This window comes from Lissotriton helveticus, chromosome 7, assembly GCF_964261635.1.
Source record: "Lissotriton helveticus chromosome 7, aLisHel1.1, whole genome shotgun sequence".
Classification (NCBI taxonomy): domain Eukaryota; kingdom Metazoa; phylum Chordata; class Amphibia; order Caudata; family Salamandridae; genus Lissotriton; species Lissotriton helveticus.
In genome coordinates, this window is record NC_136068.1 from 1916068612 (window position 1) to 1916094408 (window position 25797).

Genomic DNA, 25797 nt, shown 5'->3' on the forward strand with positions numbered 1-25797 from the left:
TGTCTGTGCGTAGTTGTTGTTGTTATAGATGCAAGTTTTGCAGTTAATAATGTATACAAGCTTGGTACATCCAAATTATTTTTGTTTCCAAAATGTGTATGAAGGGATGCTGCCCTGATTGTTATCATGAAAAGTCAATAAAATGTGTTTTTTTTTTAAACTCCAAAGTGGGTGTATATGGCTACAAAACTAAAATAAAAAATCTATCATCCATCGAGTTTTCTTCTTGCCCGTAAGTGCCAATGATAATTGTCCATGCCTGTGTCCAGCAAGTCTGGCATAGCAGATCAGTGTTGAGAAAATGTGTGTTGTAAGGTGCTCTCTTAATAGGACAGGCCTTCCTAAGCAGTGAAGCCTGTTGCCCTGCAGTGCATGGGCCGCTGTCAATTACTGACCATTAGCAGAGCCAATGGAGGCATTTCCTTTAAATGGGGTGCACAAACTCTGCGTTTGAAGTGGCGGGTACCCACCGATTTGGTTTGGGGTGCCTGCTCCACCAAAACCTTTATAATCTCAAATATTAACTAGTTATGGAAAAGCCAGAACTACAGCATTGTCAAGTGGCAACTTTAACACAAAACACCTAAAACACATGCTTGCAATGACTGTAGCTCTGTATTTCTACCATCTCTGCTAAATATATGAACCATGTATATGTGTGGTATTATTTTTTTAATTTTGGAAATACCTGGAAACGTTGGATGATATGTAATTCTATCTTAGGACGAGAAGCTGTCAGTAGTTTGTCAGTTTTTACTATGATTTTAAGATTTTGTTTTTCCCAAAAACAAGAGAGATTAAATGTATTTTTTTTTTTTTTAGCAAAGCCTTAACATTGTCTGTGTGCCCTTTTAACTTCATCAACTTGGCACACGTCCTTGGATCCCACACCCTCAAAACCTTTTCAGTGGACCCAGACACAATGACTGTTCCCATCGGATTCATTGCAAGGATGTAGATAGAATCCTTGTTCCCGCTGAGGGAGGAAGTAGTTACAGTGTTGTTTGAGGCAGTGAGTGCTGTTAAAGTATTTACATCCCTGAGGAAGATTTGTCTGTCAAGTCCTGCCGACGCTACCTGCTCCTTGTCTTTTGCATATGCCAAAGCTTTCACATAATCCTTGTGTGTCCGTAAAGTGGACATGCAAAATCCCTTATGTGCATTCCATACTTTAACAGTTGTATCGGATGAAGCCGATATTAATGTTTTTCCATTACAACACAGCACAATGTCATTTACCCAATCAGTGTGATGCTCCATAGATACTATATAAGGGTCTTGCTTGTGTTGGTTGACACTCCATATCCTTATTATAGAATCTCGGCCAGCAGTAAAGAGTCTGTTTAACCGCTACCGCGCTACCGCGTTTTCCCGCTGTGCGCTGGAATTTCAAAAATGCGCGGTTTGTGACAAAGCCAGCTCGTCATCCGCGTAGCGCAGGTAACGCCCATGACGAGCTGGCTTTGTCATCCGCATCGAAGGGGTTAATGCGGGGTCCAACTGGAGTGCATTTACCCCATTACGATTGTACTTCTCCACCTCATCTCTAATCACATACGAAACCTGTACTTTTCTCCTCCCGGCCGTATTCTGCCTATGATGCGCAGCCATCTTACTAGGGGAGCGACTCGTTCCCATCACAGGAAACGACGCTGAACCGGCGCATATGTGACGTATCTCACGTCACGGACGTATGGACCGCACAAAAATGTATTAGCTTATAAAGGCAAATTCTGTGATGTAGGAATATTTAAGAGACTAAAAAATGTATTAGCCATTATTATGATGCCTCATTGAGCAGTATATGTGCATAAATACTGGATTCAAAGGATCCCAAAAGGATCTAAGTAACCTAAGCTTTAAAGGTGGTTTTGGAATCTTGTGGGTATTATACTACTACAATGCATGCACAGGAATGAGGGAATGCTGCAATACATTTACAACAACACATTTACCACTATCACAAGGAATGTATAATGAGGTAAGTTACAACACTTGGGGGCCTAATTAAGATGTCGGACGGAAAGCCTCCTCCTGTCAGTCGGAATCACCTCGACCGTGTCGGATCCCTTCCGACTGACTCAGTCGGTTTATAATCCACCCGATCAATTACAATGTTCGCGGTCGGAAGGTATAACGCGCGCGGTCATTCCGAATCGGTTCTGACCGGCTCTTGGAGAATTTGAGTTGGTCGGAACCGCATTGTACACCTCTATGGACAGCGTTCCCGACCCAGCAATTACTATGTCCATTTCCAACAGCCTTTCCGAGTTGTCCTTTATAACACAAAAAAGCTGTCAGAAACTGACATTGGGGGCCCCCTAGCAGGGCCCCCTTCATCCTGAGAACTTTGGATGGGGCCGAGGGGGTACCTAAGGGATTCCTCTGTAAAACCCTGCACTGTGTGACAGGCACTATGGGGTGCCTGTGACAGGGTGTAGGGTTTTACAAACACACCCCATTTCCCCATAGGAGCCTGTGTTCTCGGGCGGACCACAAGCTCTCTTTTGCATCGTAATCCGGTGGGCGATTCTGAGTTGGGCGGAAAGTTTTCCCCCAACATCGTAATCGGCCCTGTAATATTACAAGACATTTCAGGGATTAAGGGTTAGTGGATGTATGGTAGATGGTGGTGTTTAGGAGTAGTAAGGGGATCTCAGAGTGCAGTAATGGGCAGTATATTAGAGCAATGGGTTTTAGGGTTCAGGGATGAGTAGTGTATAGGGGTAGCAATGGATTTTTAGTGGTCAATGATGGGCAGTGTATAGGGGTAGTAATGGGTTTTTAGGGTTCAGTGATGGGTAGGGTATAGATGGAGTAGGTGTTTTTTAGGCATCAGAGATGGAGTAGTGTTTAAGTGCAATATGGTATTTTTTTCGGTTTAGGGAGGGTAGCCCTAAGGGGTAGCAAGTGTTTTAGGGTCAAGGGATTAATGATGGTAAGAGATTGTTATTGTTTTATGCATTGTGTAATTTCCGACTTTTGGTGACTCGATGGATAAAAGTCGACCAATCGTTTTGGTCAATAACAGAATTCTATGGGTCTGGGAGTTCTTGGTATTATCCTTTTTTTAAAAACTTTATTTTAATTTTAAATCAACCGTAGGGCAAATGATGACATCGAAAACACTAGCATGACTCAAAGCTAGTAGGCACCATGTGTATAGACAGGAGAGCTAGATTGCTGACAGTCAGGGTACTAATCAATCAATCAATCAATCAGGTCATTTGTAGAGCGCACTACTCACCCGTAGGGTCTCAAGGCGCTGGGTTGGGGGGGGGGGTGCCGTTACTGCTCGAACAGCCAGGTCTTGAGCTTCTTCCTGAAGGAGAGGTGGTCTTGGGTCAGGCGTAGGTCGGTCGGGAGTGAGTTCCAGGTCTTGGCGGCCAGGTAGGAGAAGGTCCTTCCTCCTGTTGTCGCTCTTCGGATGCGGGGGACGGCGGCGAGGGCGTGGCTGGTTGATCTGAGGAGGCGCTTGGGAGTGTAGAAGTTGATCCGGTTGTTGAGGTAGCTCGGGCCTTGGTCGTGTAGGGCTTTGTGTGCGTGGGTGAGGAGACGGAAGGTGATTCTCTTGTTGACCGGGAGCCAATGCAGATCTCTCAGGTGTCCGGAGATGTGGCTGCGTCGGGGGATGTCGAGGATGAGTCTGGCCGAGGCGTTCTGGATCCGCTGGAGTCTCTTCTGGAGCTTGGCGGTGGTTCCGGCGTTGCACGCATGGATTACACCATCATAAACAGCACATACATTTTCCACTGCAACAACCATAGAGGCATTTCCCCCTGAGGTTGAGTAGGGAGTCTGTCCTTCACCGCTGTGGAGTGCAGCAGCAGACACATTGGGCAATACGTGACAACGCATAGGACATCAATTGACTCACTTGCAGAGTAAATCATACATACTTTTCAGCCCCCCTAAGCCCCACTCAGGCAGCATCTTCAGCCTCATCTACCACATCAGCCGTCTTTGTCTCACCCTTGCTATCATTCTTGACTGCGTCCACCATTATCTTGGTCTTCTTTGTTTCCATTTCCATTTCCCTTCCAACATTCCCAACATGATCTTTTTTCCAATGAGTCTTCTCTTCTCTATCAAATTTTTGCCATAAATGATTCCAGTAAAAGTTGTGGCTTGATCTGGTAAAGTATTGATTCATTCATTTTTCTAGCAATCCATGGGATATGCAAAAGCCTTGGCCAGAACCAGAGTTTGAATGAGTCAATTCTTCAACGATCACTAGTTCTCATCTGTGACAGCACATGAGCTCTCTCTTGCGTGAGATATTGCTAAAATCCAGGGGCTTGGAGCTTGCTTAACATTGAATAATGTCACTATCACTTTTAATTTCTGCCTCCTAATTGGCAGTGTGTTGGCTTCACTTCCTATTATTTTGTCAGGACCGAGCCGCAAATGGTTCAATTTGCAAATTTGAGCCATCCCTGACCATAAAAATGCTTTTTCATGTGTGCAAAATGCTACATCTTTATTTGCAATTTTGATTCAGTATTTGGAAGGTGTGTGTTTTGGGCGTCGCTTCCAAATATTGAATTGGTTTGGTATGTATTGATGTTTTGCAACTAAATTCCGGTTTTCAAAAAAGTATTCCTTTAAGGAAAACAGGCTGCAGCATTAAAAAGAAAAAAAGTGTTATATTAAAAAACAATCACAGACATGGCAGTATGCTGACCTGCGCAGGCCACCATCTCTGTAATGGTTGTGATTCCTCATAGCATGCAAATTTTGACCTCCCTCATATATATTCATGAGACAGGTCAATTTGCTACCTACTAGGAATCGCTATTTGAAAATGTAAATTTTTATACATTAGTAATACTGATTTCCTATTTTCAATTCGGAAATAATCTCAATTAGGAGAAGTGTATTCCTAATGTTCGTACATCTGGCCCATTGTGCATTGGATTCCAAATAGACGCTGTGACTTCAAGGAAGAGGTAGGGAAGGGAAGCAGCGTTCTGGAATTTTCCTAACTTTGCCTGACTTTAAGTTTTTGTTGCTTTTCTAAAGAGTACAAATGAAGAGAAAATCTGATTTTGAGAGTAAAATGATTCCAGCATTTATGTATCCAAAAGTTTAGAATTCACAAGGACAAAATCAGTGATTGGGGAACTGGAATATTACAATTGACCTGCCTTTAGATAGATCAGACAGACCACATTTTGACAATGTGAGGGACTGAAGCATTTTTGGAGACGTAATTGCAAACCACACAATGACGGATGTTTTGACATTGCTTCACCCAGCCAACATGGAATTCATCTTTATTGTGTGTACATGGCACACATACACATATTGATTACCTACTGATACACTACAGAATGCAGCCTCCTGCTAAATACTGCAGGGTAGCATCTCAGCAGATGCTCAAGTGGCTTTACATGTTTCTATAGGATTAGTAGTGCCCCCTCCCCCGATGAAACTTGGAGGATGGACTCCCATAATCATAAGAAACCGCAAGAAAAACTGAAGCTTCACAATCTACAAATCTACTTCATAGCCTCTAAAGAAGTGTTGGTGACATCAAACCAGATGTTATTGGATCTAGGCTAGGTGGTGCTAAGTGGTAATCTCGATGCAGAGCAGGAATATCGACGGAGAAATATTGTGGGACATTAATATTGCTGCAGAAATATAGTTTGGAAGAACTATCGACTTCAACAAAAATATAGTTGACAAGAATATCGACTGACAGGTAAGTAATATCGATTACAAAAAATATAGTTGTAATACATATTGTTTACAAAAATATAGTTTACATAAATATCGATTTATTAATAATGTTATGTATTTTAGTGTTTTTAATGAGAAAATGTTTGTCATTTTATTATGTTATAGAATTGTACTAGTTATTAATTTATTGTATATTTAATTTTGCGTTATTAGTTCCGTAGCGATTGTGGGTTTATAGGGGAATAGGGTGGGAAGTAATTTAATTATAATAATAGTTTAATAATTAGTTGTTAATTAATTTCAATTAGTCAATTAATAATTAATGATGTTAATTGTTTAATTAATTGTAGGTGTGTGTTGTGGGGTGTATATGTGTAAATGGTGTAAAGGGTGGTAAGTAATATATTTTTTATTGATTAATTATTAAATACTTTTTAAATTAATTACCAATAATTAATTCATAATTATTAAATGTAATTGTGTAATTAATTTTAGCTGTGTGTTGTGGTGTTTATATGTGTATATGGTGTGAAAGCTGGTAAGTAATGAATTTTTTATTGATGAATTGATAAATAATAATGCATTAATTTTCATTAATTAATTAGTAAATATTAAATGTAATTGTGTAATTAATTTTAGGTGTGTGTTGTGGATATTATAGTGTTAAATAATGTGTAAATAATTATTTTTTATTATCTTTGTTATTAATAATATATTTAAATGTATATGTTAATTATGTTTATAGTGGAAATGAAATTGAATAAAAATGTTGATAGTTTTGTTTTTTATTGTTTTGGGATCCAGCGCTTTCCCTACTATTGCACTCTCTGGAGTGGGAATAGTAATTTTTACCCCTACGCTATCCAACGCTTTCCCTACTGTTGCACTCTCTGGAGTCGGAATAGTAATTTTTACCCCTACGTTATCCAACGCTTTTCCTACTGTTGCACTCACTGGAGTGGGAATAGTAATTTTTACCCTCCCGCTATCCAACGCTTTCCCTACTGTTGCACTCACTGGATTGCGAATAGTAATTTATACCCCTCTGCTATCCAGCGCTTTACCTACTGTTGCACTCTCTGGAGTGAGAATAGTAATTTTCACCCCTCCGCTATCCAACGCTTTCCCTACTCTTGTACTGACTGGAGTGGGAATAGTAATTTTTACCCATTCGCTATCCAATGCTTTAACTACTAATGTTTTTATTTTGTTATTAAATGTATGTATTATTTTTGTTAACAGTTTAATGTGTTAATAAAATATAGAATATTTAATTTTATGTTCTATATATGTGTTTATTTTATTTTTATATAATTCTTAAAGTTTATTAATTACATAAAGATAATAGTTAATAAAATGTATTTAAGTAAATATATGTATATGTACACATTTTTTGTGTTTATATTTATTAAATTAAGTTTATTTGTTATAATTAGTTAAAATATAAATGTAATTTAATTTATTTTGTTAATAATATTAAATATTATTTAATTGATTTAATTTAAGTTATGCTATTTTTTAAAGTCGATATTTTTTACATCTATATTTTTGAGTCGATATTATTGTACTTACCTTTTTAAGTATAGGGAGTCGATATTTTTGTAATCAATATTTTTACATCGATATTTTTATTAACTATCAGGCATATGCATCAAAGTAAATACCGGAAGCAAAGTGGCAGATTCTCAGAATCTGCCCCTTTGCTCCCGGTATTTTTGCATTTGGGATGCATCATCCCAAAGGCTAAAATCGCAATTTAAGGAATCTCTAAATTGAGATTCCTTAAATTGCGGTTGCATTTAAGGAATCCCAAATTGAGATTCCTTAAATGCAATGCATGATAGTCAAAAAAATAGCGAATTCGCTAATAGGAGTAGCAAATTACCATGAAGTTGAACTTCATGGTAATTTGCAAAAACTTTGAAAAATGCACTTTTGTGCATTTTCAAAGTTTCATGTTGCACGCACACATGCCCCTAGGGCATGTGTGTGTGCAACATATGTGCAGAGATAAATTTCAGGGGTGCAACAGGGTGTCATTTTGACACCCTTGCACCCTTGAAATTGCATAAGCAAATTCCTTAATTGCGACTAGCAATTTGCAAGTAGCAATTAAGAAATGTTTAGGAATCCCTATTTTAATAGCGATTCCTACATGCATAGGCTTTTGCTATTCCTAAATAGCGATTCCTTAAAAATCGCTATTTAGGAATAGCAAAAGGCTATGTTGATGCATCTGCCAGTATATTTTTGTTATCGATATTTAAACATGGAACCGTAATCTCATGCTCAATTTTGCAATTCAGAAATTACAAAGCAAGGAAAAGCAAGCAGTACAAGAGACCAAGGTTATATCTGTTATGGCAAACTAGTACACCACACTAAAAGGGGCTATATTCGGACAGCTCTTGATGGTCAAATTAAACCATACAACACAGGCTGAACATGCCTGGGCACACATACAATGGTAGCACTGTGAGCATGAAGAAGAGCCTGAGAGCCCACTAGCAATGCAACCTCTTCAACAAGAGTCAAGAATCACTATCTGCCATCCCCACATTAAGAAATGAAGATGGTTCTTTGCTCACAGATCCCTCTGGTACATCATAGGATTCACCATATACTCTAGGATCTTCTACAACTCTCAACATATGGCTACACAGGTGTTAGAAGGACCGGTTTTAGCCCCTGTAAGTCAACCAAGGCTGCCTGTTGATGTGCGCGATGAGCTAGATGGGGAGATAATGTGAAAGGAAATCCAGCTTGCTGTGGACAATAGGATGAATATGGCTTTCCTGGGAATAGATGGGTTCCCAATGGACTTTTACAACATTACTAAGGCTTGCACATCATGTGTATTTTATGTTTATTCTGTTCTTTATTATTTAAAGATACAGATGAAACAAGGTCCAAATGCCCAAAATTGAAAAGGGCTATCATTACACTACTTCCCAAATCATGGAGACATCCCATTTGTTGCTCGGATTATCACTTGAAATCACAACTAAACACTGATGTAAAATTATTTGACAAAGGGCTGGCCAGTTGCATCAAAAGGGTTATAGTCATAGTACATCTCATGCACCCTGCACAGGAGGGCTTTACTTTAGGACATTTCCTTCCTTGGTCCCCCTCTCCCCGGTCAGGTGTTGTGGGCTGCGATGGTTCTGCGCTCCCTGCCTCATGCCCATTGGCTGCCAGTTCTACTACTAGTTGTTCCCATGCTCTTGCACACGTCTATTTTGCCAATGCCTCATTTCACTTCTCTGAGGAGTAATCTCCCTTACTCCATGCAATACTGTTCTTGTTGGCCCTTGAGCAGTTGGCCACGACCTACTCATTGAGATGAGAGAGAAGAGGGTCTAACAACTAAGGCAGGTATTCAGAAGAAACTGCTTGTCTATGCTGATGACATCCTGCCCAAATTGTCCAACCTGTCAACCTTAATACCAACTGCGATGTCCACATAGATCGCGTTTCTCCTTTTTCAGTATATTCATTGAATGTGCGTCAAAGTGAGCTACTGCTACTTACAATTCACACAAGGAAGGGACTATAAAGATGGACCCTTTCCGATGGAACTCAACAAATTTAAAACTCATAAGGACTTCCATTAAAAAGGGTTACAGTATATGGCCCGAGATAGCATCTACCCACTCCTACAAAAAGTGAACCATGACCTTCCAAGATGGTCGCCGATAGACTTATCATTATGGTGGAAAGTATAAGTCACCAAAATCAACATGGCACCCAGATTTCTTTATGTACTTGGGATGTTAGCCTTGGTGATTCAAAAGACATTATTAAGAGACATGGATGCCACTCTTTAGAATTGTTTTGGGGAGGGAGGCACCTACGCCGTTAAATAGCCTAAAATGTATTACACTTCCAAAAATGGCAGTATGAGAATGCCTTGTATGGACACATAATATTTGGCACACGGACTTGTCCTGTTAGCCTGGGTGTTTCATTCAGGAAAGAAGATCATATATGGAGGTCCAGGGAGATTGCAAGAAGTACAACACCATCTCTTGATTTCCACTAGGTAATGATGAAAATAGTGCACAAATTGCCTAAGATTCATCCTTACTTACATGCTGATGGATAAATGTGGAAAAATAACGCAATTAAGTTAGTAGGTCATGCGTTCTGATGAGGCTCCAAGGACATGCCAGGTATAGGGAAAATACAAGACTGACTTTCAGACATCATTGCAGAAACATTTTATGATATTCAGTTAGAATATAATGTACATGCCCCTCAGAAGTAGTGGTACTTTCAAATCACTGACTGCTTAAAATCGGCTTTCGGACCTTTCGCTCACAACCTCCCGCCTCTCCGAAATGGTCATACATGTACAAGTGAGGTCAAGCAAGAGGGTTAGTATCTGGCCTTTATGGGTAGTAATAGCTCCTTTCTTTCCCCCACATCTCCAGCACTACAACAGCAATGTCACGAGAGAAATACATCTTAGTACACAGAAGAGGAGTGGTACTCACTTTTCAGAGTCGTCATGGGGAGTGACTAGGGGAGTGACTAGGAGAGGTAAGAAGTTAAGTCCTACATGGGTGACATTATATACTATCAGTACACCGTCCTCAATACTAACTCTAACTGGTGGAGGTGCAGAGAGAAAGGCGGGCACTTTCAACATATTCCTCGGCCATGTCTTCAGATGGCGTGTTGTTGGACTAAGGTACATAATAGGATGAAATCCATGTGCAGGTACAATATCCCTTAACAGCATCTCTGGTAATGATAAACGACCTCTCTGGGATACTGGGGATGAACCCACAGTGTGTAAATGGTTTGCAATGGCTCTAGATGTAGCAAAGATATGTGTGCTTAGACTTTGGAAATTTTTTACACCGCAAGGACTAGACAACTAGTCTCAGAACTGTTAGTTATGGCAGGACATGAGAGGTTTATTTACAAGATCAATGATCAATTTCACATCTTTTCAAAAATTCTGTCCGGACCATCTCTTGATTAGACATTCCTCACTCTCATTGAGGCAACAGAGGTAGTTGGAATGAAACAACATCTGGACTATTAGGTGGATAGACCTGTAGGTTGAGGGGTGATGTGAATTGATGTTCAATCAATTTTGATTGAGTTGCCACCAGAGTAGGCGGGAAGCCGGCATGGGAGAAAGCCGGTTGTAAGAATAAAAAGCCACAACCATATCTTACTCCGGGCCAAGAATTAAGCACTATACCGCGACATGGTCCGTGTGATTTTCATAAGGTGAATTCCCTGAGAATATTGGAGATAGAAACATGTCTTCTGGTGGAAAACAATATATAATCACCGTGTATCAAATAATAAGAGCCAGCTTTTAGGTGGCCCGATTGACCGCACAAGGAAATCGATTCAAAGAATAGTTATTTTATTAAGAAAAGATTCCATTTCCAACATTGCAGTACCCTACCTTTTTTAATTAACTCGAGGAGGAGTTTTTCACTTATGTGTGTTTGCACGGGTGACACCAGTCAAAAGGCCATAGATATAAAATTTGTCCTGAAGAAGGTGGTTCTACCGATCTAATACCACCAAAACACATCGACGCCTTAGCTTTTGTTAAATTCGGAAAGGCCAACAGTGTCATGGTGATAGGGAAATAAAACTCTTGCCCTCTGTTGTCCCAAGTGTATCTGAAGTAACATTATCAAGACAAAGTCAATTGTCTGAATGTCTCCTGTCTTTTTATGATAACATTTCCTCAATTTGTTGTGTTTTAAAAAAATATATATTTTCTGTGTATTTTTTTCATGAATTTGTGTATCAGGGATCATTGCTGTTTTTTAATGATAAATAAATATTGTGATATATTTTAATATAGCTGTCATTTTTTTTGTAAGTGCTTTATTGTTATAATTTTTGATCTGTGAATTGTGTTGTACGTGAGTTGGTTGGTATGGCGTGACTGGCCCTTAGGCTAAACGATCCTTAAGGGAAACCTTTCTTTTTTTTAATACATAGTATGTGGGCACTCTATTCCCTTTGGTTGAAAAGAGCCCCTCTCCTTGTTTTACGACTGTTTTCTCTTAAATCATACAAAAAGTTATCAACGGTTCCCATTATGAAGTATAGTTGTTTTGATGTAGTTTTATTCATTACATTTATTTTAATAAATTGGAGTGGGATTTTATTGTGTTGTATGTTCTACTTTTTTTTTACTGTTTTGCTACGTCTAAATTATTTTCTCATTTTCTCTAAGTTCAGCCTGCCTGCTCTGTGCTGCAGCTATTAGGGTTGATCTCCGGGTTAAGTCATTGAAACCTTTTACTGCACCTAACAAGTTAGTGACATTATTATTTGTGGTGGACGACCACCCACCCCAAGTAATAATTCACCTACTCACACTTGCTTAGCTTGGAAAACTTTGAATTGTTGGCATTAGGGATTTGGACTGGAAAATAATTGGAACTCAGTTCATACCTCTATCATTGTCCAAAGGGGAAATTTTGTGAGAATCTAGAATTGAATTAACTTCCTGAACGGGTGTAGAGGACATTTTTTCTTTTCAATTTGTTCATATTTATGTGCAGATATATTTAGAAACCGTTTTGCGGTTCCCTAACTGCGAATCATTGTGATTCACACTTAGGAAATCGGGTGCCCCTCAATATCAGGGTCACCGCCCCGGAGATCTGGTCACTAATAAACAAGTGATTCATCACCGGGCTCTTCGAGCCTTATTCCCGTCCCGACGTTCAATGTATTAAAAAAAAAAAAAATCAAGCCTGTATCACCGGTGCACTTATCACTTAGACGGTTCGGTCTCTAACATTACATAGTTTCTTTTTTTTTTTAACTGATTTTAACAATATCCTGCACTTTTTTGCTATGCGTTTTTAATGTTGTACATTGTAATGGTTTTAAGTAACCACACAAATAAAAGAAGTCATTCATCCAATTAGGAAAACACAAAACGGCATGTATGAAAGTGTGTTGAACACTTTCTGTGATTCCCAGTGGGTCACAAATGACCTACCTCATGAATATTAATGAGGTAGGTCGCAATTTGTGACCCGTTAGGAATTGCAAAATTCACAGGGATGGTGGCCTGCTGAGGTCAGCAGACCATCATGTCTGTGACGGCTTTTAAATAAAAGCAATCATTTTTTTTGTAAAGCATTCTTTTTGCTTAAAGGAAAACAGAATGCTTTACAAAAAGAAAATTGAAAAGTTTTCCTTTTATTTTTTTTAAGTAGGCAGTGGTCCGTGAGACCACATCCTGCTCTTAAAAAAGTGTTTGCAAACATTCACAAAGGGAAAGGGGTCCTTTGGGGATCCATTCCCGTTTGATTATGGGTTACCACCAACTTGAGGTTGGTGGTAACTGTCAATGTTTTTGCAATGGCATTCATGGTCACAAAACATTCATACATACTGCTGCGATTCGGTATTTGGAAGGGATGTCCTAAAAATGCAACTTCCAAATTCCGAATCGCAAAGCCATTTTGCGATTCGGTAACAGGATACATGCAAATGGGCCGATTCTGCGAATAGGACTGCAATGGAAAGTTGCATGATACATGTGGCCCTTGTATCTGTGTTGCATGACTCTCTTACTTCTATCTGACTAAGTTCTTCCATTATGAGTAAGAATAAAGGATTCTGAAGAAAAGAAGAGTGTCTCTTTTCTGAAGTCAAGAGATGAAAAAACTTCAAGGTCTGATAGACATTAAAAGCTTTCATACACATAGAAGAGTGGCCCAATTTGCATCTCATTTACTGCACCTAAGTTGAACTTTGTAAGCACAAAATGTGATTATTATTTTTCAAGAAATGTGTAAAATTATCAATCCAAACTCAAATGATGAATTAATAAAATATTTGTATATAATTAATGTTGAATTACAAGGTGAACAGTAATAGCTGCTGCATTTTAAAATACTGTTTGATAGGGAACATTTTAATGTGTCCCTTTGAAAGCCCAAGTAACATTCTTTACTTGACTAATTGGAGCTCAAGTTGCAAGATCTGTAGTGAGGTCCATGGGGGGAATCCACTGATCTAGGTATGTGACATAAAAATTAAAAGGTGTATGGTTGCAGAACATTGCACTCCCACTAGACAACCATTTTAAAATTGCTACATCTAAATTGCTTTCTCATTTAGCATCCCCTGGGCAGGTGCAGCGCAAGAGCCTCAAACTTTTTTAATGAGCCCCTGTGCGATGTGTGCATCATTTCTTTAATTGCATCTCCATGAAAGCACAACAGAGGAGCAGCCCTGTCCCTCAGAGGGGGTGCACCTTAGCTGTCCCAGACCTGGACTGAATCCAGACATCTCTGGATGAATGTTGTGCCTCGTTAGGCTGCCCTAGGGGATGGGGCAGGTTTGTTGTCGCAAACGAGGCCAGGGGGGATAGCAGCAAAGACTGCAGACTGCTAATGAGCAGAGGGACATCTGCATTTCATATTGCAAAAACATTCTTCAAACGCATTGAAGTATGAATGTACTGGACAATCAATAATTGTAATCAAAGAGAGAAGCCATATCTTTTATGATGATGGTTGTTAAACAACACTTGCATTATTTGATCTCTTTATAACATCCTCACTATATAAAATATAACTTGATTTTTGTTTTTGTATTCTCTTCACCTTTTTTAAGTGTACCTTTACATTTTACCATCATGTGGAAGTTTAGCATTTACACGTTTTACACTTTGGTCTGCACAATGAAAGCTGCTGCTTTAATGTAGGAGCAATTTTCTAACTTTTACAAGCCATATTTTCTTAATAGGAACTCAAGAAGTCTTTATCCATTTTTTTCTCAAAATATTTACAGAAATATATAGGTGTCATACTATCAAATAATGTGTTATGTCCAGCTGCCCCCACCACACTCGTTTCAGTTCTGCATCTGTTCAATAAAGCTCTTTGCGTAACAAACCTCATACGAGGTACACAATTTGAAAGGGAAAACTCCTTTCTAAGACAGCAGAGGAAGAAGGAGGTTGTAGACAGCAAAGGAGAAATAATCCTAAACGTTCATTAATTTAGGACCACATGTGACATGACATCACTGGGCATAATGCTTCAAATTATTGCCTTTATGGTTTACGTTTCTTTGGCCAACTTACTTTTTGCAAACTAGCAGGCACAGAGGAGATCCCTACCTCGAGAAACCTGGGCTGATATCTCCGAGCATTGGCAGTCATGCCTCAGCCTGGAAGGGGCTTGGCCTCCAAGTCACTTTTAAGTCAGTGCTTTCTGCCCCAAGTCCAAAGATTCATAAAGAGCCTTGTCACTTCTACAGATGTAGCTCGGCAGTGTGCCTTCAAGTGTGCATAAACCAATACAAAGTGGCTTCTTAATCAAGTTCATTTGCACGATCTTTTTACTTCAACTTCTTTATCATTCATATATTTTTACAAACACATATATAAATGTTTTTGCTTGGTTACATAACCAACACAATACATAAAATATACATTTAAAAAAATAGAAATCATTATGAGCCCAGCCGTCCGATCCCTAGAAGTGAAAAATAAATCTAAAATTGTGTGAGTCACAGATGCCTGCAAGCCTTAGTTTAAATGTCAACCTAGCTCAACCGCAGGGTTGTTGAAAATTGTCAACATGAATTAGGAGCAATTCACCCAATTTCATAAAAAATATAGAAATATAGCGAGTGTGCACTTATGAAAATGGCACACATTTTTCTATATTGGACTTATTGATATAATCTAGTTTTATCTCTAACATTTTGTATCCTAGTTGCAATGCTGCAATGTAAACATCTTTGCCTGTCCTCGAATGGTCAGGACCTTCCCAGTCCAGTGGATTGGGTGAGTACATGTCCCTGCAGGCCATAGGAGGAGTCTTGCTTATCCTCCAGGGCATCAGTGGTCCAGCCGCCACCGGCCACTTGATCCCCAAGACTGTCCCCAACACCGCGCTAGCCCTCTGCCTTTTTTATCTTGTATTTTTATCTCAATTCTCCCTTGAACATTTGACACTGGAATGATTTACACTCCCTGCTGCATGCCCTGTAACACTGCATGGATGGAAGGGAAATTGATGCTGTAGAATTATCAGCCACTTAAGGTCCATAAAAAGGGTTTAGATGCAGTGCAATGAAATCTTCCATCAAGAACAATGTTGTGAAACACCTGGGGCCAGCTGTACAGCATTCCATTCTGCGAGTCGCAAATTGCAATTTTTTGTGACTCGCAATTTGCAACTCGCAAAACAGCATGTACTAATGTGGCTCAGACACATTTAGCTATTCACAAGGGGGTTGCAAGTGACCTGCCTCATCAATATTCATGAGGCAGGGTGCAATTTGCGACCCATTGTGCATGAGCTACACTCATGGGGACAGCAGACCACCATGTCTGTGTTTGCTTTTTAAATAAAGCACATTTTTGTTTTCAAATGCAGCCTGTTTGGATGCGTTTAAAAAAAAAGAAATGTTTTCTTTTCATTTGTTTAAGGGCAGACAGTGGTCTGTGAGACCACTGCCTGCTCTTAAAAATTATTTTTGCATACATTCACAGTGGGGCAGAGTCTCCTGGAGGCCCCTTCCCATTTACAACTGACTTACAACCTACTTGAAGTAGGTGGTAAACTGCAATTGTTTTGCAACTGCATTTGTGGTTGCAAAACAATGGTACATCGCCCTGCGGCTCGCCTTTAGTTAGGGACTCCCTTGGCACGCCCCTTCCTAATAGTGACTTGCAAACCCTATTTTGCGAGTCGGTAATAGGTTACTGACTCGCAAAATAGGGTCTGTACTTACTACAACCCTTTCTGGCGGTCGTAAAGAGCCCGATTTTCGGTTTGCGACTGCTAAAAACAGCCGTACATCTGGCTTTTGGTAAATACTGCACCAAAAGTTCTGTACTAACGCAACCATATGTTCTAAATACTAAAGGCCTGACTCATAAAGTAAAGTTAGAACTGAAGTCTAACTTTAGACCTGAAGTCTAAGTTTAAACTTCAGGTCTAAAGTTAAACTTTAGGGTCCTCATTCATGAGTTTTTGCCGAAGGGCAGCGCCGCAGGCCTTCCTTTCGCTCTGCCCTATAGCAAATGAAAAGGGTAGGAATGCACCACATCTATCAGATACAGCGCATTCCTTTCCTTTTCCCCTGCGCTGGTGCACAATAGGCTGCCATGCGTCAACGCAGGCACCATGGTGCAAGGTTGCCTGTGTTGCAGGGATGATTATTTTTTTGCATGAAGGCATACCTCCATTCACAAAAATAATCACAAGAGGCTTTTTCCTCTTTCTATGTGTGCTGCAGAATCCCTGAAAGGTGGACGCACAAGGAACTCTGCAGCAGGTGCTTTTAAATCATATGTTATTTCTTTACACAACTCCTCCCCCTTGAGGTCAGTGATCCTGCCCCAGGTCAGCACCCAGTGCCACTGCACTGGTCGCACTGCCCTAAAGCTGGCCCTGCTTTTTACTATGGTCTTAATACTGCAGCGTACATATCTGAATGAGATGTCCTTCTTGATGTGTTCTATAAGGACTGTTGGGCGTGCCTTTGGACTACATCTCTTACAACTAGAAGGCAGGCGTTGTCGCAGGTGTCTTCTGGTGCCTTGATGACTAGTTCTTGGGGCACCAAAGCTCCAGGAGAATAGTGATGCCTGTGGTTCTTAGAAGTTGCAATGTACACAGTGGGGCAGAGAAAGGAAGTTGCAGCACCAAGATGGGGCTGTACTTTCCAGTCCTTTTTCCCATCCAGTGTTGCTGCAATTTCTCAGGCAAGGATAAAGTTAGCATGAACCATCATGGAGAATCATTTTCCTGTGAATTCTAGTTCTCCTTACAGGTTATATTCCGCTATACAAGCTTGCTGAAACGTTGCTCTGTGCATCACGACACTCCCGGGCTTATCCAGTTCCTGTTTGTGTCCTTGCTAGATGTAGCCTGCATTTCCCTTAATACTCATGGTTCTTGTTGTGCTGCTGTTGGCAATTTTCAGGATTTTTTTGTAACATCTTTTTCATCCTTGTGAGTTTCCTTAGAGGGCATATTCCTGGGGTGGGCAGATCTTGCGTATTTTCACTCTGTAGAATTCCATGGAGTTACTTGAAAACTCCGCAAGATTCTGCGGAGTTCCGCGAACGGGCAGAAATTGGCACTTCGCACTGCTTGTGCTGATTTTTAGAGCTGGGAGCTTGTTCTACACTACAAAATCAGTGCTAATGGCACCATGCGGCCTACCAGAGGGCACTGCTTCTTTGCTGCCACTAGTGTGGATATTCTAATTGAGCGTTAGCTTTCTCCCTGTGAATGGTCGCGACCGCCCATATTCATAAAATCTCACTGGATGCCCTCCTAGTGCTCAAAACCACACCCAATGCCCATTCTTACTCATGCTCACCAACTATCCGTTGGCAAGCTGCGCGTGAGAAAAAGCTCAACCACCTGGCAGTTGGTGGAGTTTGGTTAGAATTCCATGTTGCAAGCATAACGCGGAGTGGCCAAAACTCTGCAAACTGCGACGGCGGAGCGGAATTTATCGAAAACTTCTACCATATTACAGCCTTGTGTTCCATATCACTGGCTGGTCAGGTGGCTTCTGCAGGAGATCACCCACCTTCAAGGCAAGGACTGAGAAAGATGGCTGTGCACTCAGCTCTTGAAATAAATGGCCCATTAATATGGTATGCAAAATTCATAAATTTTGTCGGTTTCCTGAGTCAAAATGCATTTTTACCCCGATGAATTGTAAATGGCCTCAGTGTTAATCCCCAATCAATCTGTTGAATCAAAGTATACCTTTAATGGCGATCCCTCGCCTTTTCAACAAGAGTGACACTATGCCAAAAATGTAATGTGGACCATACAAAACATAAAATGGTAGATAGGTAGCTGCCAATACCATAGAATTTTCAATTTTTCATTGATGACACTTGGAATCCCTTTCGTGTAAACAACAGCAATATTGATAGCTATCCATCTATATTTTGAGTGATATTGCGAGGAAAATGTAATGAAAAAGGACCCGTTCACTTATATGTAACTCTATCTAAAACGTTTGCAGGAAGCATCCTACTACTCAAATGCAAAGACCGGTGAGAATATTGGGCCAGAACATGATGGTAAGGGGGCCGTGCTAGCTGGTCCATTGTCCTTGCTGGACTATTTTGAAAAAATTTAAAAATCTTTTTTCTTAAAGTTTGTATAGAAATGAACTTTACTCGGTTTTTCAAGTTGGCTACAACACCCCTTCAAGCACTTCTTCACAATATAAATTGATCTCGTCAACTTAATGTTGCACAAAGATATTTTGTCTATGATATCATTTGATACAAAAAAGTGCCAAATGTATTAACATTTTTGCAGATAAAACATTTAATAGCAACTCCTACACTACCCTACACAATGATTTTGTATGGTACAAACCCACAATTCCATATTTTTGGTACAACATTTCGCTCCAAAAACAAATCGCACAGCAGTCACAAAATATTTAAATGATCCAATAATCCACTTTAATTCGTTTTGATCCAAAACATATTTTCACATATTTTCCTCTATTTTCTCCATTCACATCAAAGGTGGCATGATTCCCAGTTCTTTCAAATGCTGAGAAAATGCCCATCTGGCCCTTTTTCTGGCACGAAGGAAACCACTATTCATGCTGGGCAGCCTAATTCACATAAACCCAATGCCTTTCGGGCTCAACAGCCCTTCATCAGGGGTAACTGCAATATTGGAACAAACATCACTGTTGTACGTGCATTTACATCATACACACAATAAATAATATATAATTGATGAAAATGAAAATTAATGAAAAATATTTGAATCCCTTGTTATATGCTCCATTGTATACAACATCATCCTTTCATTACCATTGAGGCAAACCCACAATTCCCCATAAATAGGTGGGCCTAAAGTAGAAACTTAAACCATGTTTTCAAGTCTCTGGTAAAATCACAATCTGACATTAATTGACTTTATCAAATATTTTTTAATTTGCAATACCTCATTGATTAACTTTCACACAACACTGCTACATTACTTATCATTGTTCTCCCCTTTAAAAGTCATAAAGGATTTATCTACAGATTCAATCAAACATTTTTTTCGGAAACTTCTTCCGTAGCTTGCATAGTATCTGAGGAAAAGTTGCAGGTCCAAGCCCACAACGTTTGTGCGGTGAAGAGATGGACACTAATTAGTTATTGTAGGCTCTCTTGAGTTGACGAGCTCCCCTGGGATGCACCTGTGTGCCTGTGAAGTGGTACTGTGACCTGTGAAGACTTGGGCTGCACTTCAGCAACCCCAGATGACTTTTCGCTGCGCTTTACTACATTTCTCTCTACTGATGAAGAGCTAAACCCAGACGCATGTGTCCACAGATAACAGCACTACCTGGACCAACTTTGGTGAAAAAGTACAGAAAATTTGAAGTAAGGGTACTGCATTTACCAGAATGCAATGGGATAAACTGTGCTGGGATGAGAGGCAGTGTTCCTTCCCCCGTTATGTCATGGTATTTCCATTTATAACGCACGCGGATACTACAAGAGTGTCCCGGTGCGAGCCTTGAGAGATGGACAGCAGAGCTAGCTTAGATAAAGAGGAAGGTTTTCAAGTTCTTTTTTAAATGCGTGTGGTCTTGAATGCAACGAAGAGCAAAAGGCACCGTATTCCAAGCACAAGCGGCATTCACCGCCAAAGCGCTGCAGCCCGTCCTATGGAAGCAGAAGTGGGGAACTCGAGCCAAGAATAGGGAGGCGGAGCGCAACTGTCTTCCAGGGTTGAAAAGGAAAAGCGTTTCTGACGATAGCCTGGGCTTGTGGCATGGAAAGTGCAGTGGGCGATAACTAAGGATTTAATTTTAACCTGCTCAGCCACGGGCAGCCAGTGTAGAGCATGAAGATGTTGTCTAACACTGCTTATGGCTGGGATGTTCAGGAAAGCCTAGCAGCCGCGTTCTGCACCACTTGCAGTTTATTGAGAAGATAACTCGGGGTGCCCTTGTATAGTGTGTTGGCATAATCCAGTTGGGAAAGAATGAGGGCTCGGGTAACTGTCTCCTTGGCAGCCCGGGGAAGCAGGGGGAGGAATTTCCTGAGGATTTTTAAAACCCAAAAGCAGGTCCCTGACAGCTTTTTAATTTGGGTAAAAAATTAGAGGTTCTCCTCAAACCAGACCCCTAAATTCTTGATAGGTTTACCTGATGAGGCCGACAACACCGAATCAGAAGGCCAGAATGATTCCCTGAATTGAGGGGGAAATTTTTCAAAGAGGAGAATTTCCGATTTCTCCTCATTGCATTTGAGTTCAGCTGCGGCTAACCACTGAAAAACCTGTGGTCAGGCAATATTTTGCAGCACTGATAGAGCCCTCATTTTTCCTCCATGTGAACAGGAGCTGGGTGTCATCAGCATATGCGACAACTTTTGCACCCAGGTCCTCGGTCAGCTGGACCAGAGGGTTAATATAGATATTAAAAAGAAGAGGGCTCAGGAAGGAGCCCTGTGGGACCCCTTGTGTTACAAAGGCACCAGGTAGTGTATATTATATCCCCAGATACCAGTCATTAGCCTTTACATCTCTTCACTAGTCCTGAGGCTGCAGAGATGAATATCTCAGGGGCAGTAAAGCACCCACTTTAGCTTCACTTGCACTTTTACCATCAATCAAGAAAATATGGGTCCAATGTACAAAAACAATTTGCAGTCACATGTTCTGCAACTCCCTGCGGACCCCTTCCTCTTTGTGAATGATGGCTGCCTGGGTAGAGGGGAGCAAACAGTTGTGCTGCATCGAAGGATGCCATTAACTGAAGGCAAATGTTTTTAATGTCTGCCCGGTAGCAAAATCACTTGGGATGCCTTAAAAACATGCATTGGCTAAGCCAATAGTTCTGCCTTGTAGTTTGTATCCCAAGGCACTAAAACCATACCTGCTGCAGTGATTAAACAAAACAATGAATTATTACTTTCTGTTTACAATTAATCTATGTGCTAAAGAGTGAAATATGTGATGGTTCAATGTACTTTTGAAATGTAAAATATTAATTACCAATCAAATACTGGATGGGAGGCAGAATGGTACACCAAACAGCCAATATTGGTACAGCATGAGGTAAGGGAGAACTACTCCTCTGCGTGGAGCCAAAGCTCTATATTGATTTCAAAGTATTGGAACAATATGTCTTGCAGATAAGCTGTGCTGTCAAGGCAGACCTCAAAATGCTGTGTGTGTGTAAAGGCAGGGATGGTAGGTCTTCTGTCCCTAGCAGGACTCCATGCTTTGCCTTTGCTGCCATTAGGAGGGAGTTGCAAAAGGACTGCTACCTCATATATATTAATGAGGCGGGGTTTGTGATCCCTTGCAATCAGCCATATTGTGCTGCAACTGATTAGGGCACAATTATTATTAACCCTTTCTATACTCTTCCTTCTTCTAGCCTTCCATTATTATCCTTTTCAATCCAAGATACAGGCTCACATTTTCACCTCTCAAATTAACTTAAATTTCCCCATACTATTTCACCACTAATCCTTTTTGGGTTCTGAAGTAGCGTGCTACTCACCGAAAAGTGCTTTGACACCTTGCCAGGGGTAGTAATCACTATATAAATTCAACTACAATTTCAATTAATTGCAGCACATGGTGAAGGCGGGGGCTCGAAGTAGAGACGTGCAAAAAACACAGACTGCTTTGAGACCCTACCTTCTCATATAATGCCAGGTGCTCCCTAATGTGAGCTTGCAACAGAATGTTAAAATGTTACTATAAAATGGTAGGGTTTTTCCCTGCTTCATTAAGTTCATTTAGGCCAGCCTCCTGAATCCTAGTTTTTTTAGGGTTTGAGGTAACACAAAACGTATATGAATCATTAAAATTCAGCTTTTCACTGCACTTTCCCATTATGCTACTGCAGGGTACTCCAAAAGTGTATTTATTTTACAGGAAAAACTTTCCATAGCAAAGTATGAGGTGCTCAAAGTAACAATCCACAAAAAATTAGATTAGAAAGATCTTTAATGATTGTGAAGAAACACGTCCAGGAGTGTGTTCAAGTAAAATGGTTGAAGAATAGAGTTTGGACCTGCTGACACTCACCAAAGAAGAAATGGTTATTTATCATAGAATGATTGGTCAGAGTGAATAGATCAATATGTGGATAGCACTTAATGAGTATTATGCGTAATTAGTATTATTATTTGCTGGCAGCGGTTAACAAATCCCAGGCCCTATTTAAGATCGTAAAGGACCTGGCCCACCCCGGCTGTACCAAAAATGCCATTCCGGCTTCACAAGCTCTCTGTGATCTGTTAGCACAAGCCTTTGAGGACAAAATCACCAACATCTTGAATAACCTCCCCCCCTCAACTGGCAGTATCATACACCATTCCATCTTGCCAGTAATTGGGAAGGAGTGCAATAAACCAGTGGAGTTAAGCACGTTCCCTCTACCTTCTTTTGAGGATTTCTGCTCTATGGCTGATGGGGTGTCCTCTGGCTCACCTCTTGACCCTCTACCACCCAGATTCTGGAAACTCTGTCGTGAAGAGCTGTTTCCACCACTGTATTCCATCTGCTGTCAGTCTCTCACCTCGGCACGGGTGCCAGACTGCTGGAAACTGGCGGTGGTGTCCCCACTGCTTAAAAAGGAAAATCTGGACCCCACATGCCCAGCTAATTTTAGGCCCATCTCCCTCCTGCCATTTCCCATCAAGATCCTAGAGAAACTGGCCACAAAACATCTATCTAACTTTCTTGAGAAGAACGATTGTTTGGATGTGGCTCAGTTTGGGTTTCGACCGGCACACGGGACAGAGTCAGCTTTGGTGACTGTTCTTGATGATCTTCGGACGCGGGCCGACATGGGTCAGGCAACCTTTCTAGTGCTGCTTGACATGTCGGCCGCGTTCGACACGGTCAACCATGCTACTCTGATCAGGAGATTGACGGAGGCCGGGGTGTCAGGTTTGGCCCTTGAATGGTTGTTGTCTTATCTTGGGCATAGACATCAGGTAGTTGCACTACCACCCTACCAATCTAACATCAAGAGGGTGGGACAGGGAGTTCCCCAGGGCTCGGCCATCAGCCCTATCCTCTTCAACTTGTACCTCCGTCCCCTGATCACACTGATCAGGTCGTTTGGCATAACAGTTATTAATTATGCTGACGACACCCAGCTTATCTTCTCGTTTGAGGGAAAGGGTGGGGTGTCACAGGAGATGTTTCACCAATGTATGAGGGCCACGGCAGAATGGTTAGGGAAAAATTCCCTCCAATTCAACAGCTCGAAAACAGAGGTATTACACTGCTCTCTGGACCGGATCCCCAGACCCCTCCCACAGGGTTTTTGGCCTCTTGACTTTCTAGGCTCTAATCTGCCGGCTGAATCAGTTCGGAATCTAGGGGTCATGTTTAGTTCCGATTTACAACTGGACACCTCAGTAAATAAGACAGTGGCTACGTGTATGGCTTTACTTGGATCCCTGAGAAAGATTCTACCCCTGCTTCCAGCACAGGTAAGACCAGAAGTAGTGCGGAGCATAATTCTTAGTCGTCTCGACTATTGCAACGCACTGCTACTGGGGGCTCCAACTACCGTGCTTGGAAAACTCCAGCGGATTCAGAATTGTGCCGCTAAACTGGCACTTTCGCGACGTCGCTCGGACTCTTCCACTAAGGCGCTCAGGGATCTTCACTGGCTCCCAATTTCTCAACGGGTGAATTTCAAGGCTTTGTGTATTGTCTTTAAAGCCCTACACAATCAAGGCCCGGCCCCTTTACAGGATCTTTTCTCTTGGTACATTCTCCTAAGAACACTCAGGTCAGCATCGGCTTACTTGGTGGTGGTACCCAAGTTTCGGAGGACCCGGATGGGCGGACGCTCCTTTAGAACTGCCGCGGCACGACTGTGGAACTCCCTACCACTGGGTCTTAGGAGCCTGGAAGTACTTTCCATCTTCAAAAAAGAGTTAAAGACCTTCCTGTTCCACAGCATAATGTAGAAAGATCAGAATGTAGTAAAAATCTCGCTCTGTGTCAGAACAGTCTAAGCGCCAGGATGCCCGGTGGGTGACAGTTCAGCGCTTTATAAGAACGCCTATACATTATGCATGATGATTAAAAGGAATTCTTTGTTTTTCAAGACTTAAGCAGTTTTTAAATTCCTCTAACTTTTGATAGATAACAATAGGAAGGCATAATGGGGTAAAACAGACAGGCATGTGTGAGTACATATAGTAGTACCCCTGTAGTATTACTTCACATTCTCCTCAATGCAATTCCCAAAGTTTGTCAAGGGCCACTCACCTGACAACCAGGTTCCTCAGGAACAAAGATAGTCTGCCCTCTCACCTCAAACCTAATGCTCATCACTTGAATAGATGCTGGTGGATAACCTCCAGGCGATAGGAGGTTGTGTGTGGGAGAAGAAGAAGGACAGGTAAAAAGACCTCAAACGCATCAACATCAGCCTGTTTGACTCCCTAGAGTGCAAAATCAGTGTTCTGGTTTTCTTCTTAAATCAGGATTCAGGAGGTGTCTCTTGGTTAATCACACAGCGAGACTTTGCGCATAAGTACATTTGCTAAAGTTACAGTTAAGCAGTTATAAAATACCACATACTAGCAGTTTTTAACTCACAATGAAGTGCCTAGAGTCCTGTAACTATTTAAGATCTCTGTGAAGTAAATAGTGTTTTATTTTGTCAAGTTCACAAAAATCTTATTTCATCATAGGGAATAACAAGAGCAAAATGTACAGTCAGTAAGAGCCCTATTCCAGCATAGGGTTAGATTCTCATTTTGCCTGAAGGGGTTCCACACACCACGAGTCCACATAATTCTCAAAATAGTCTTTTGCCTTTTGTCCTCGGTTATAACAAAGATGCAGTGCACTGACCTTTGATTTCCAAGCTCTGATCCCCAAAAAGATTCTTGATTGTTGCTTTTCTTCTTTTCTCTTCTTCAGGTGTTCGAGACATCAAGATAGCCTACCAGGAGGTAGTGTTGGAAACTAGGGTGTCAAGTACTGCCTTGAGTTCTGATGTTATGACAGGAGCAGAGGAAACAAGGACAGAGAGATCCTTCTTCCAAGGTAAGTGGAAGCCAAGCGAGGGCTGGTAGCTTTTGGCACAATATTTATAGCAAAA

At 41.0% G+C, this 25797-nt stretch overlaps 1 protein-coding gene across 1 annotated transcript in view; it reads right to left on the reverse strand.

The window, feature by feature from the left end:
- Positions 1 to 756: 756 nt before the first annotated feature.
- Positions 757 to 25797, reverse strand: part of LOC144769955 (uncharacterized) — a 175682-nt gene continuing 150641 nt past the window's right edge. The window contains exon 3 of the mRNA XM_078654153.1: positions 757 to 1350. Coding sequence (XP_078510279.1) covers positions 757 to 1350 — 594 coding nt within the window. The remainder of the gene's footprint in view (positions 1351 to 25797) is intronic.